This window comes from Malaya genurostris, chromosome 3, assembly GCF_030247185.1.
Source record: "Malaya genurostris strain Urasoe2022 chromosome 3, Malgen_1.1, whole genome shotgun sequence".
Taxonomy (NCBI): Eukaryota; Metazoa; Arthropoda; class Insecta; order Diptera; family Culicidae; genus Malaya; species Malaya genurostris.
Genome location: NC_080572.1, coordinates 100,565,887 through 100,581,244, shown reverse-complemented (window position 1 = coordinate 100,581,244; position 15,358 = coordinate 100,565,887). Strand labels below are relative to the sequence as shown.

Here is a 15,358-nt window from a genome sequence, read left to right as displayed (position 1 = left end):
TATATATATATATATATATATATATATATATATATATATATAATTTTACAATTATATCAGTAAATACTTCTTCTGGATATCGGCAAATAATCCAGTAGTTCTTTGATGAATTTATCCAATAATAAGTTGAATAAATTTTAACATATCGTTCAGTAATAATAATATTTAACTCATCGTAACCGTAAAAATAAATCCCAAATGTCAAAAACGAAATTCGGTGTGTGCGATCCAATTCCTCGGTGTGCTCGAATGAACGATTTGAAATTTTTGCGAATGAGATTTAAGTGTATAACAGTTTCGGGCTCCTTTCAACTTGCTAGGCAGGAGATGTTCCCGTGATAGCAACTCAGCAGGTAACTGTCAAACGTATTTACCTTTTGGCTGACACACGACATTGTACAAATACCTTCACATGATTTTTGACATATAGCATCGACCCGATGACATTGAGCTCTCCGGTCCATATCACATCTCGTGAGCTATCATTTTCAAATGGTTCATGTGGCACCTTACCGTCCGGAATTTGAGCCTTTGATTCGACATGTGTAACGTAGATGCCCTCCTAACTACTTGATTACTAATTACGTGATAGGAAATACCAAATTATTGTCAGTCAGTTTGTTTCACGCCGTCAAAATACGTTGATACACGCGACCAGTCCCTTTCACTTACGATGGTAGAAATTGATCTGTTAAACTTGTCACTTTCACGTCGGTCATTCGTTTATTGTTGTTTTTATGCAACCAAGCGGAAAAACTTGGTCTCTTCTTCTTCTTCTTCACTTCTGGTGGCGTCACCTCACTTGAGATGACGCCGATTGATGGCACAGCGATTTAGCTATATTGCCAGTTAGCTTTCGTTTATAGTCCAATGGACTTTCTTTTCACTGGACTACAAGTGAAACCCTCGCTATGTGACAACGTGGAGTCACCGAAGTACGGATGAAAATCCTTTCTTTCTCGCGAAATACTCGAATTTTCACCGCACTAACACGATACGACGTGTTCACTCGTTGAGGGTTTCACCGGAAGTGAAACTTGGTCTCTGTGTCTGTTTTCTATGCACCACCCCTGAGCTTGCCGCAGAAATACAACAACACAACAGCCAGCTGAGCTGATGCCAGAGAAATGAACTTGGACTTGAATGGAGCACGTTATTGATGGTCTTTCAACAAACTCCACCAATCGTTTTTATTTCACTCTCTTCAACCGTCGAAAACATCGACATTTTCGTTTCCCCATTGTGCTCTACATTTACAATACCCTTTTTCATTTTCAGTTGCATCCACCGTCAAAAACAAAAGTCCGCAGCAAAAACCAAAATTATCATTATTATTCTCACAATCTTTTCGGAATGCGGAGTTTTTCGTCGATCGTAGTAAACCGAGCTGCATCTGGCGTTGATGTAAACATGCCATATTTTCAAATAAATTTTGTTTTTCCCATTTTTCACATCGTTTACTCTCGAAGCCCGATATGTTTGGCTTTTTGACCACTGAAGTGCTAAACTAAATTTTTTATTGAAATTTATCTTGTTGTATCGCAGCCCTCTTCTAGGATGATGTACCTTTACCAGTACAGTAACGTGTTAATTTCACACAAGTTTACCTCTCTCACTCTCTGTCTTTCCAAATCTAGGTCCACTGCCCGGGTATAAGCTGGTCACTGCTGTTCCAGCCATGGTGCTAGACGACGAACCTCCTACAATCACTGCGACTGTGGCAACGGTGGCGAAGGAGAGCAAAAATGGTAAGTGAAGGGACGCCTTTCTAATGTTATGTTGGGATCCATTTTTCAGCACTTACATAACAGTTTCGGTACAGAAAACTGCATAACAACGTGATAGTAATTGTAGGTTGATATTTGATCGGTGAAATACAATTCAATTCGATATATCTTAACAATCCGGCGCTTCTCAAAATTGATATTGCAGTTTAAGCCGCACTTAATCTGGTAATAATTTTTACAACTTAAAGAAAATAAGATAATCGTGATAAGCGGCTATGAATGTGGATACCATTTTAGTCATTACCCAGCAGATATCAGATGTACAAACAGAATAACCCGGAAACAATTCGCAGTCATGATCAAATGGCATCCGCAGGGAACGGACTGACACAGAAATATAAATCCATTTATTGTTTGCAAATCCTGCTCGAGTCTCAGAGGAATTTGTATCGAGTAAAGTATAAAGCACCGACTGTGGCAGATTCTTGAGACAGGCTTGTAAAACTAATAAATCACAAATTTATTGCCGCAGGTGCATTTACTCACAGTAATAACGTAAGAGTGGACCACTCATGCTAGGGGAGGAATACAACCCGGCGAGTTCAAGGTGGTACAGATCCAGCATTCTTTATCGAGATGCAGACTGGGTTTCGATATAGGTAGGAAAAAAATTGGAATGTAGTACGGTAGAGTTAGCTACAACATGCAGGGAAAGAGGCAACCTACATGAATGTGATAATAAGGGCAATTGTGACTCATTGATCCTCGCACCAACCTATTCTATTATTTTCTCGGATTACATTCAAAGGAGTGGAACAATAAATACGAGGAAATGTATTTAGTTGAAAAATCATATTCACGTATTATAAGATTATTTTCATGCAATTCAAAGGATGCTGGAGAAAATTGTGAATTTCAAACATTTTAGAGTATTTAACCGTTTTTGTTGTTACACGCATGTTTTTTGCAATTATCATTCCACGTAATCTCCTTTCGATGGGTTTTTGTTTATTTCAGTGTTGGTGATTGCCGAAAATTTGACAGAAGCTACTATATTGCTATCTATATTGTATACAACATTTTAAATCCGGTAGAAGATGCTACAAGAACTCGAGTCTCTCAATGCATAAACCGCGAGAGAATTTTTCTACATTCCTTCGCTACACTTCATACTCTGAGTATTTCACGGCCCTTAAAAAAATTACAGTCTGATAATGATCGTTGCTGTGTGGAATTTCCCAAGAGAGAATCGCAAGTTGACAATTATCGCAGAAAATCGAGTCGATGATTCAACTTGATGATTCTCATACTAGGTTGCAATATATCAAAACCCTTGTGTGGAGCATTCACATACATTTTCATTGACACAACTTATACAAAGATTATATGCACATAGTTAGAATAAGCGGCAATAGTGAAATGATTCTATTATCAACTGCCTGTATAGAATCGGATTGTGAAACGAGAAAAAGCGACCGTTTGTTGCTTCAGAGAAGATCCCCACAGCAGCGTGCTAACCTTTGATTCTCAGAAATGTCATCGAGAGAAATTCGCTTTCGCACTGGTGTCGATTCTATGTTAAATGAGCCATACCGGGTTTTTGTTGTTGCGATGATTTCCAATTCTCTTTGATGGCACTGATTCAATCGTTGAAGAGTTGCCAGTGAACGTTCTTTGATACGATAAAAGCCATCGTTGGTTTATTTTTATCATTTACCTCGTGTTAACATAACCCGGTATGCAATTTTACTAGGGCTGCGAAACCTAGTGCCTCGGAACATAGTTTTTTTTTCATAAATACGCTTATTTCATAGGCAATATACATAAGTTTTTCTTCGCTGTGGCATCCACGATACAGTACATTAAACCTACTTTAAACTTAATACATTTCGAATATTAAATTAGTATGTTGGTATTCATTAGTTAATCTAAACACTATTTTTATCAAGCGATTTGCTATTATAAATTACATTATATATAATACATTTATTTTGTACATGATCTTATAACTTTTTAGGTTTGTTTGTATCAGTTCATCACTTTTATTCATATAATATAGCTGGCTATTGATTGAACTCATGGAACTCCAATGGACTTAACGAAATGATAAAGAAGTATGTAAGGTCACGACGAGCAAAAATGTCGCGAACTGGGACATTGGATAGTCTACCTTGAGTACGCAAGGAATTAATTAGTTGAGATCTGACATCACGACATTCCACGCATGTCCAAACGACATGATCAATATCGCGATAACCTTCGCCACAAGCACAATGATTAGTCTCGGAAAGTCCAATTCGAAGGAGATGTGCATCTAACGTGTAGTGATTGGATATGAGTCTGGACATCACACGAATGAAATCCCTACACACATCCAGTCCCCTGAACCATGCCTTTGTCGATATTTTAGGAATAATTAAGTGTATCCACCGACCCAGATCATCCTTATCCCAAGAAGCTTGCCACCTGATTGAAAGCAATCGGTCTCTCATAAATTTCTCCCTCAATAGCACCACGTTTGGCTGAACTATCGGCTTTTTCATTGCCTGGAATGGAGCAATGAGCCGGGACCCGACCTATTGTGATTTGATAATTATTATTCAATATGTCGTTCAGACACTGCACAGTGGGGAAAAATGGACCAAAAACGCGACGATTTTTTTGGAGGCATGATACAGCTGACCACAAAGCACTTTTTTGGTGTAAAGTGGTCAGCAAAATTGATTCCATGTATTTAGAAGGACCGCACGAAACGCTATCATGTTCATTTCACCCCAAGTTCCCTTTTTATACTGCATTGTATTCAAGCTTAACTATATAACATGAAACCGAAAAACTTGCAGAAGAGCGAATAGAGTGTTTCCGATGTAAAAAAGTCTAACAAATCGATTGCATATAGTTTTATTGACAGCAGAAAACTCGTTGCACCGTTTTACCCCATTTCTTTTCTTGTTATAATATTCAATTGAAATATGATCTACAATCCATAAGCAGATCCAATGCGGTCTATCAATATTTGTTCATAATACGTGCAAAACATCTGTGATCCAATTAAACACAATGGGAATGACAGTACTAGCCTGTTTAACCCGTTTTACCCCAATTTATTTCATAAGTCGTATTTCTGGTTAAACTTTCTTTCGCATACCGAAAGCAGGCTGATTGCGGTTAATGAAAATCGATTGATATTACAAAGAAAAATCTTAAAATAGGATTACAAATGAATTCAATGACCGCACGAATCTTGCTATACCGTTTTACCCCAATTTATTTCATAAGTCGTATTTTTGGTTAAACTTTTTTTCGCATACCGAAAGCAGGCTGATTGCGGTTGATGAAAATCGATTGATATTACGAAAAAAGACCTGAAAATAGGATTACAAATGAATTTAATGTGGAGCAAAATCTTAAAACTCAGTTAAAGGATAAATTGGGGTAAAACGGTATAGCAAGATTCGACCCAAGTGTCGAGACGTCGAAGAATAATTTGTTCGAACAATTTTCTGATTCAGGACAACATTACAATGGGTCTATATGAGTTGTGATTGGAGGCGGGTTTCCCCGGCTTTTGAATGGCGATAACTTTCACTTGCCTCCAGTCAGGGGAGACAATATTTTGCTCAAAAAACTTGTTGAACAATTCCAACAAACGTCTTTTTGCAAGGTCGGGCAGATTCTCACCAAGTTTAATTTAATTCTGTCCAACCCAGGAGCGTTATTGTTACAAGACATGGGTGCTATGAAAAATTCCATCATTGAAAAGAGGCTATCAATGGAACCATTATTTGGAGAAGACTCCCTAATAATGCTATGCGTAGGAACTGAATCTGAACAAACTTTCCTCGCAAAATCAAATATCAATCGATTCGTGTATTCCTCACTCTCATTTCCTACGTTACGATTCCTCATTCGTCTGGCCATATTCCAAAGAGTGCTCATTGAGGTTTCTCTTGACAAACCTTCGATAAAATGTCTCCAATAGCTACATTTCTTGGCCCGAAGTAAGCTCTTGTACTTGGTTTCTAAAGTCGAGAATTTTTCAAAATTCTGAGGAGTTCCTCCCCCTTATTTAAAAAACGTCTTGAAAGCATTTTGTTTTGCGTTTTTAAGATCAGAGCACTCTTTGTCCAACCAACGGTTTGGAGGCCTTCTGTTAGACGATGGACCAAGCAATTGTTTGGTTTGGGCTTGTTCTGCGGCCTTCAGAATCGAACAAACGAGGAAGTCATATTGTTCAAGTGGAGGGAGCTCTTCCATTGATTTCAAGGTACTTGAGATACTACTTTGGTATTTAATCCAGTCAACATATTTTTCAAATCATATGGAATATTAACTGAATTAGCAATGCCTTTGTTATTGCTAATTGAGATGATGATTGCTAAATGATCATTACCGTGTAAATCAAGAAATACTTTCCAGGTGCAATCTAGTCGAATTGAAATCGAGAAAAGAGATAAATCTAATGCGCTCTTGGAGGAATATACACCAAAGCAGTGCAAATGTCCTTTCCTTTAATGCTTATTTGACAAGCAACAACTTCTATACTAGAAGTCGAAAGAATGTTTAATCTATAAAAGCAATAACATTTCTTAATTACTAAAAGCACTCCACCATACGGGGAGTCTCTAACGAGACGTATGAGGTTAAAGTCATCAAAATTTAAGGCTATGTTTGATGTAAGCCATGTTTCACACAAAGCAAATACATTACATTTTTGACCATGCAACAAAACTTTAAATGAATCAAGTTTTGGCATGATGCTTCAACAATTCTACTGCATGAAAGTGATTGAATCATTTGCTGCGGATGATAAATTATCCATCAAATGATACAGAACCTGAGAGAACTGGCCATTGAGCTCATAACAGTTTCAAAAAAGTTCTAACTATTAGAAGGAATGCCGTTATGATGGTCTTCAGAGGTTCAGAAATATTGAATGCTGCGAAAATCCATTCTACAATTTCTGAAAACTTCAGTAATCCTGTTGGTGAATGTGAAACGGAGCCCACTGGATTATTGACTGTTCTTGTGCTAGTTCCTGAATTGGTTTGTGAATTTGACAAACCAGGAGGCACGGTTTTAGCTTTTAAATTTGGCTTTTTAGATTTAACACGAAGATCTTTTTTTGAAGGTGTAAGTTTTGATGTCGTTTTTGGTAATTGGGGGGGAGGGACTTTCTCCTCCTAATAGAACCTTGGTAAGTGACTTCACTATTTTCATCAGAGTCAGATTCCTCTATCTCTAGATTTGAAAAACCGTTTTCTGTTTCGAGTGGAGGGACATCAATAATTGTTTTAAGCATTTTTGCATATGTGCGCTTAGACCGTACTTTTAAATAAAGCTTAATTTTATCATTACGCAACTTAAATGCAGCACATACTGAGAGATCATGAGGACTCTCCCCACAATAAACACATTTTTCAATATCTTTATCGCAAAGATTATCCTTGTGGGGCCCTAGACATTCAATGGAATGTAATCTCTATAGTAAACAGCAAATAATTTACAGGTTACAATTTCGTTGGCCTGTTTCAAATCGTTAACAACAACTCGAATTTTATCTCTATTAGCTTTAGAGATCTCTACAACTTTTGAAAAATGTGATGTCAGTTCCTATACAATTGGTCTTATTGATATCTTGCATCTATTTCGTACATAAAAAACTACAAGGATCAGCCCCATGGGGTTGTTCGAGCCGTTGATGTGGAACAATACAACCAAAATTTCTAATGATCTACAATCAAATAGTTCAATCAATCGTCATACTTTTGAATTCGCAAATGCACGAGAGTCTGCTTAGATTGATCTTTATTAGGCACCAAAACCGAACACGCGAATCCAGAATATGGACTCTATTTGTCGTTATTTGTATTTATTTTGTAGCCGACGAAATTACATCAATAGCCCAAATGTATGCAGTTATATGTTTGTACACGCTTGCGATACGGATATCGATATTTAAGCTTCTCTTCGCCAAGCTTGTGTTCAAGTTTTGTATGCAACTAGTTATTTTTATAGCGTTTCTCTACCATTACTACCATTCTGCGATTTCGGTTGAAGCGATAAACTTTTTCTCATTATCAATCGAGTTCATCTTATAAAAATTGGAAATTAATCTAACGCACTATAAATTTACCCTGAGGTAGTTGTCAATTTCTCAGGCGAAACGACATAACATGGTATTTCATCCGAACTTACATGACACAAGATCAGAGCATACCAATTAAAGCTTCAAATCGTTTTATGGCACTTTATGTCTTACTGTCTAACAACCAGTGATGCCAGAAGTTAGTAGTGCTATTTCCGTAGATTGATTTTTCTCGGAAACTTTCCCGGTGGAAAGCTTTTTTTTTTTGCTCGCCAGACAAGACTAGTTCCCGTAGTTCTCCGTTGGTAAATTCAAATTTCCGTAGCAAAAATCCAATTTCCGTAGATTTTGCCTACGGATCCGTAGGTCCGTAGAATATCTTCGAATCCGTAGATCTACGGAAATTTCCGTAGATCTGACATCGCTGCTAACAACAACCTACCTCTAGCATGCTATGAGTAGGACTGAAACGTTAGCTATAATTTTGCTTATATTTATAGATTCGCGTGCTTTCAACATCTTCGCTTTAGGATCGATTGACCAATCAGAGCGATACTTTCCCTTTGATATATCGCTTACTCCTTCAAAACCGTCGACTATGGTAGGGAAATCCGGTATGCCGGAGATTTTTTGCAGACAAAATAGGACACTGCTAGCTATTATTCAACCATTCAATGATATACAATTAAAAATACATGGGTATGAACATCCAAATCAATACGTAGAAATATTTCCAATCAAATGGTGACATAATATTAATAATTGATACAAAATTGACTGAGTTGTAATTGTTCAAAACCTGACCACTTTTCTACGTGTGTTTTTCTTGAGTTTCTAATTTGCACCACTATATAGAAAACAAAAATGTGTTCCACATTAAAATATCATTTCATCTTTAAATGAAACTTACGAGATTTGGGGATTTTTGTACTATTATGTTGGTACGCATTCGAAAATAATGTTGAGACTCATAAAATCAGCAAGCTATTGAAGAAAAACAACAATAAATTTACGACTTAGACCGAGTCTAGACCATTGGCTTTATACAACATTAAACTAACTATCATTTGTAAATTATCGTTACTTGATTCTAACAAATCTTCAATCACAGCTATGCTTCTAGCTACTAGTTGAAAAAAGGTTTATTTTCCGTTGCGAAACCATTATCAATACGTAAGCTTATATGTAAATCGTTACTGTGAATTGATATAACGATAATATATGGATATTACAAAATTATAACATACAATTTCTGCATTGATTCAGATAGCTTTCGGTTGGGTTTCCCAACGTAATGATAACGAAAATGCAATCTAAAAAAATTTGTTGGCTCAAATATGGTGATCACACTATGGATTCGCAAGAAGTGCATGACACATAAACAAAACCAGGATATTACTTTTTCCAAAACCACTTTTTGGCCAAAATTATTAAACGGCAGAATAGTAATTTTTGCTCTATGCACTGTCATAAACACGAAGAAAATAATATAGGGATTGAACATCGATTGTGATAATGTTATAGTTCCCATGATATATGAATTTAAAATAATAAGAAACCACTCTACTTGGATTAATTTTGAGCATTCTGAACATAGGGTTATTTAGTTGTATATTTTTCATGTCTTTATAGAAAGATTATAATTGAATGCTCATAAAAAAAACAATCAAACAAAGTTGAATTCCGCTCGACAGTTTTAAAATCGTTGTAAAATTTGTACCTTGTATTAAGTTTGTGATTTCAAGTACTTTTTTGCCTTTTAATTGCTGATTGCAAAGCATTCTGGATTCATTCAATTTTTATAATGTCAATGGTGGCTAAATTTCAGCTAGTTTACTTGAAAACAAGTTATTTTCAAGTTATGGAAAGATAAGTTATTTCAGTATGGCATTTCAACGTAACCACAACTTATTTTAGCCGAATTAGCATCTAGTAGAAACTGCGCTGTTTGTGTCATGCAAGTGGTTAGATGTTAGTAACTATCACTCAAATTTCTGGTTGCAAACTTGTAACAAATAAGCTAGCGCAACAAAAAATGTTACTTGGGTAACTAAGTCCAACGATACACGAGACTCGTCGCTCTGACGCTCGTAAAAAGAGGTAATTATTTGTTTTCGCAAATTTAACTAATTCTCAGATCGTGAAAAATTTCAAGGATTCAAATATTAGCGTTATGTTTCAAACATCGTCTGTTGAAACCGAACATCCGCTACAAAGTAATGCTGCCTTGTCTGTCGGTTAGCTTCATATGACTCTAACGTTAACGAAGCAACGAAGAACCACATCACTGAAAGTGAAATTGACTGTGGTCAGGAAATGTACAATAAAGGGAAACTGTAATTGGCTTCCTTCTCTCCCTTACAACATGGTCGTACAACATTTTACAATCCAAGTAGCACCCCAAGTTGCTCGGGTGATAGTGATGGAGGAAAGCTACCATCTGTAGATTGATAACAGTTACGTAAGCGAAGTGTAGTGCATTTCAATTACACACGGCAGTGGTAAGCTGCGACAAAAATCTCACCAACCTGGTTTTAACGGGACGCGTGGGTAACGCCACTTCCAATCGAGTAGGAGTACCACTTATTCGAGTGCTGACAATACATTCGCATACTGCTTTACGGCGAAGTTGACATTCATTAAGTGAGGAAATGAATATTAATTATTGCTCATAAGATTTCACATAGACTGGGTTGGACCGCAAAACAGGCAAGATTCCATCCGGCCACGATGTGGAAGCATTTCTACGGACAACCACTGAATGGAAAATCATTGCCGGGTTAGACGGTCGTCACAACGACGCAGACAATCAAAGCATTAATCTCTTTTCGGTCTCAATTGTCATTCACTTCTGCACGAAGCCGTGCGGATCCTGTACAATCAATGGTGGCTCATCGTGTCAACGGATTACAGCAAAGCCGAAGCTTTCGAGCAAAAACAGAAGACAAACAAATACAGCATTGAATGAATGAATGAATAAGTGCTCCTTAACAGGAAATGCTTCGTGGTGTCGCACAGTCCAATCCTGCGCTGGTAATTAATGGTATTAAGATATTAATGACAACCTCGATGGCCACGGCAAATATGGAAGCTCATGGGTGGACAGGTGCTATCGCTCTGTTTGGTGCCGCCCAAAGACGCAGGTGTCAATACGACGTAAAATGAATGGATATGGTCAGCAGCTTTTGGAGGCAATGTTTAATTAGGTCTAGGTTGTGGGTCATTTGGTATACTAAGATGGGAACTATCTTGAATCTTTTTACATTGCTTTGGTGATCTGATAATTACTAATGCAATTACCGATACTCGCTATTGCTTGTTGCTGTCGGCTACACGTCGTTAATGGGTTCCACGAAAAAGCAGACTATACCGAATCGTCCATAATTTGGATATGTGGCAAATTGTAAAACTTTGTATCACTGGTGGTTCCAGCGATTGAACCTCGAATAAGTTAAATTATTTTATCTGAATAAGTAGCTCCAAATCTTCGTCTAGCTCAGCGACTGGCTTCCTGGTTCATCTATTCAAAAACAGAGAATTTCCTTTCCATATGCTGCTAATGATTCAGCAACAGGTTTGATTGCATAAACCTGTGAACGTACGGATTAAGGCGAAAATTGTGCCTAACACTCACTTCACACCACGTACAAGTTTTGCAAGGCAGGATCTGCTAAACAGATGAACTAAGTCCGGTATCAACTGGTTCTGTCTTCGTCAATTAGCATTTTGTAACTCCGTACAACATTTGCAGTCAATTATCCATCGATAACTGACCGGTTAGTCCAAGCGAGTTGCCACATATTATGTGTGTGTGTGTAAAAGCACACTTATATTGACCATAGTGAAGCTACGAGTGGCTACATAAGAAGCGTGCTGATTTGATGTTTACAAGTCAAGTGACTGGTCTCGAGCAGGAAGGGAGCGTACTTGCTTATCAATCGATTTTATCAATTGTTTTTTGTGTAACAACACGTCGCAAAGCAATGGCGGAAGAATACGAAGAAACCAAACCGATGTCAGCTTCACGTTTTAAACCGTAAATCTTCGCAAAAAAAAGTACCTGATACTTGAATTAAATCATGTTCCAAGATTATGATGAAATCAGTTTTGCTTTACACACCATCAAATGACCATAGTCAACTTATTTACTGGAGAAAAAACACCTCACCAAAATCGGATCTGGGACTGTTTTCCATGAATTATTGGTTTTAAGTAAAATACTTGGTTTATAACTAGCGTTTCAATTAATAGAACCATTAGACATCCCATACAAAGTTCCCGAATTTTATTTGGATTTGGTTCCGGAATTACACTCTAATTTATTTGGATTTGGTTCCGGAACTCACTCATTTTTCTCGGAGATGGGTCTGGTTCCATAGCCACAAGGTTATGAGTGTTAAAAATAGTCGAATAAGCGACGACCTGAAAAAATTTTTTTGAAATTTTTAAATTTGATCTTAAAACTACTTCGAAATTCAGATCTTACAAGTTCTAGTTTTTGCGTCATCAAGTTTCCTTAACGCAAAAACAGAAACGATAGCATCTAGATTGGTATCAACATTGTTTCGATTTGTTGGTCTAAGGAGTGTATCGAAAATAAGCTATCCACAAATTTTTCTTTCAAATTATGATAAAAAACGATATTTTATTAAACTAAAAATTGATCCTTTATTGTACGAGGTTTAACTTGAGCATAATGAAAACTGGATGAAATAAAAGTTATTCCTTCACGAATTTTCGAACTTTTGATCAAACGCTCTTCATCAAGTTCCGGACATGTGTTGCATCGAATTTTTTGGACGCTAGAGCCCAATTTTTTTTGAACTCCTGCATGTTCCCAGCTACCTTACCAGTCTTCTTGAAGACCCTCTTCACGATTGCCCAGTAACGTTCGATGGGTCGAAGCTGAGGGAAATTTGGTAGATTGATATTTTTCTCAATGAAATTTATACTCTTTTCCGCAAACCAATTGAGAGTGATTTTGGCATAGTAAGCCGACGCTAAATCCGGCCAAAACAGTGGAGGTGTACTATGCTTCTTATATAAAGGCAGCAATTTCTTCTGGAGAAACTCAGATCGATAGATTTCTGCATTTATAGTTCCGGTAGTGTAAAAAATGGTTGACTTCAAACCACAGGAACATATTGCTTGCCATACCAGTACCTTTCAAACGAATATCTCCACTTTAATCGACCTGTCCGCATCGCTCACATCCTCTCTAACGACGACAGTAAAGCATTGTGGACCTGGAATGGATTTTGAGTCCTCCTTTACGTAAGTCTTATCGTCCATCATAACGCATGCATCCGGACACTGTAAAAGACACGAATACAATTTCCGGGCCCTTGTTACTGCTCGCTTCTTCTGTTCTACACTTTGTTTTGAGATTTTCTGCATCTTGTAGGTCTTCAGGTGATTTCGCCTCTTGATACGCTGGATCATTCCGACACTCGTTCCTGTTTTTTTGGCCAAATCACGTATTGACATTGATTTGTTCTTCATGATTAGAGATACCACTTTCTGCTCCAGTTTCGGGTTGGAAGTACCGGGTTTTGTGCCTCTTTGTGGTAGCTCATACAAAGAATAGTGTTCCCCAATCTTATTAATGATGGTTTTAACACTGGCATGATGAATTCCAAACCGCTTCACCAATATTCGCATAGTAATACCCTTCTTACTTAGCCATGTGTCCAGAACCTTAATTTTCACTTCCTTTTCAATTCGCGACATTTTGAAAACGCAGAATTTCAACCGCACAAGCAAGTAAACAAACGAAAGCTGACAGCCAAACGCACAGCATGCTGTGATCTGAGCATAAAAATCCATCACAAATACATGCGTACAACACAAATGCATGTGGATAGCTTATTTTCGATACACTCCTTAGTTAGTTTATGACCAAACTCATTTACGGATTGATAAGTATGATCAGCTTCAAAATGCTCAAATGAGTCACGGTGATATTTTCGAAATTTTCTTAAGTAGCACTGCGTGCCACCACAAAACAAAGCCCTGAATCAAAGTTCCCGAACCACTTTGGATACAAAAACTACTATTGATACAAACATTAACAGGCAAAAGCCATTGTGTAATGTTTTCTGTTATTATATATTCTCGAAGCTTTGGTTGAACATCGATACTGCACAGTATACGAATTTCATCGAAAACCGAAAATGACTGAGAGGGTTTACGTCATTTTTGGCTATTCTATTACGTCATTTTTGTCTCTGTCGTCCCGGGTTGGCGGTTCAATGCATAGGACGCTGGTCTTACGAGCCAGTTGTCGTATGTTCGAGCCCCGACCTGGAAAGATTCTTGGTGTCACTAGGATCCATAGTACTAGCCATACAATGATTCTGTACACTAAGAATCGGCTGCGAAGTCTGTTGAAACAGAAAGGCCAAATTCTACAAAAGAAATGTAATGCCAAGCCTTTGCTTTGAATCGATGCAAATAGCTTTTATTTGTTCTGGTTGTATGTATTTACCACATATGTATCTTGAATAACTGAAACCTGTTTTAATCCACCTAGGGATTTAATAAAGCATTTCTCATATCAATCAAACTCTCATACAATACTATAATATTCTTCATAATGATTTTCATCGATACTCAAATGAATAGTCGGAATCGGTTTGCTGGGCCGTCCACTGATAATGGCTATTGATTAGAGTTGTTACAACTATTTTTACGTATTTTGTTTCACCCCTTTAATTTATGGTATAAAATATTTAACACACTTTACCTATAACTCTGGAACCGGAAGTCGGATCCAAATGAAATTCAGAACTTTTATATTGAACCATGATACCATTCATTCCAATCTAAGTTTGTACAAAGTAATTTGAAATTAGAATTTTTACACGAATCACCCTGTAATTCCGAAACCGGAAGTCGGGTCAAGAATTTTCCTAAAAACCATAAGACCTTTCATTCGATTCTAACTTTGTGAGATTAGGTTCAGTCATCTCCGAGAAAAGGTAGTACTCATATTTCCATCTATTGTACATTTTACCCCATAATTCCGGAATCGGTAGTCAAATCCGAACACAATTCAGAAATTTTGTATGGGACCACAAGAACTTCTGTATGCATCTAAGTTTGTGAAAATCGGTTTCTCTGAGCAAAAATGGTACACTTTTCATATTTTTTCAAATTTTACCTCATAATTCCAGAACCGGAGGTCGAGTTCAAATAAAATCAGGAATTTTATATTGGATCATAAGACCTTTCATTTGAATCTAAATTTGTGAAAATCGGTTTCGTCATCTCCGAGAAAATCAAGTGCAAAAACGTTGCGTACACACATACGCACACATACATTTTGCGTACTCGACGAACGGAGTCGAATGGTATATGACACTCGGCCCTCCGGTCCTCGGCTCAAAAGTCGGTTTTCATATTGTTTGCATAACCTTTCTACATAAAAGGGCAAATAATGCCCCTGAAAATAAATCCCAAAGCCCAACGATCTTTAATTCTTGGATTTCCTGTAATACAAAGTTCGTCAACATCCAACTATTTCGATCGCCTTATCAGGTCG

General features: G+C 37.3%; 1 protein-coding gene across 2 annotated transcripts in view; it reads left to right on the top strand.

Annotated features, from left to right (window-relative positions):
• Nucleotides 1-15,358, top strand: part of LOC131437810 (uncharacterized) — a 219,838-nt gene that overhangs the window by 111,345 nt on the left and 93,135 nt on the right. The window contains exons 1-2 of one of the 2 annotated variants that reach the window (XM_058607398.1): nt 1,446-1,574; nt 1,638-1,748. In XM_058607398.1, the coding sequence (XP_058463381.1) occupies nt 1,679-1,748 (70 nt within the window). In that variant the 5' untranslated portion in view covers nt 1,446-1,574; nt 1,638-1,678. Of the gene's footprint in view, nt 1-1,445; nt 1,575-1,637; nt 1,749-15,358 lie in introns of those variants that run through there. The other variant, XM_058607397.1, reaches the window with a different exon arrangement.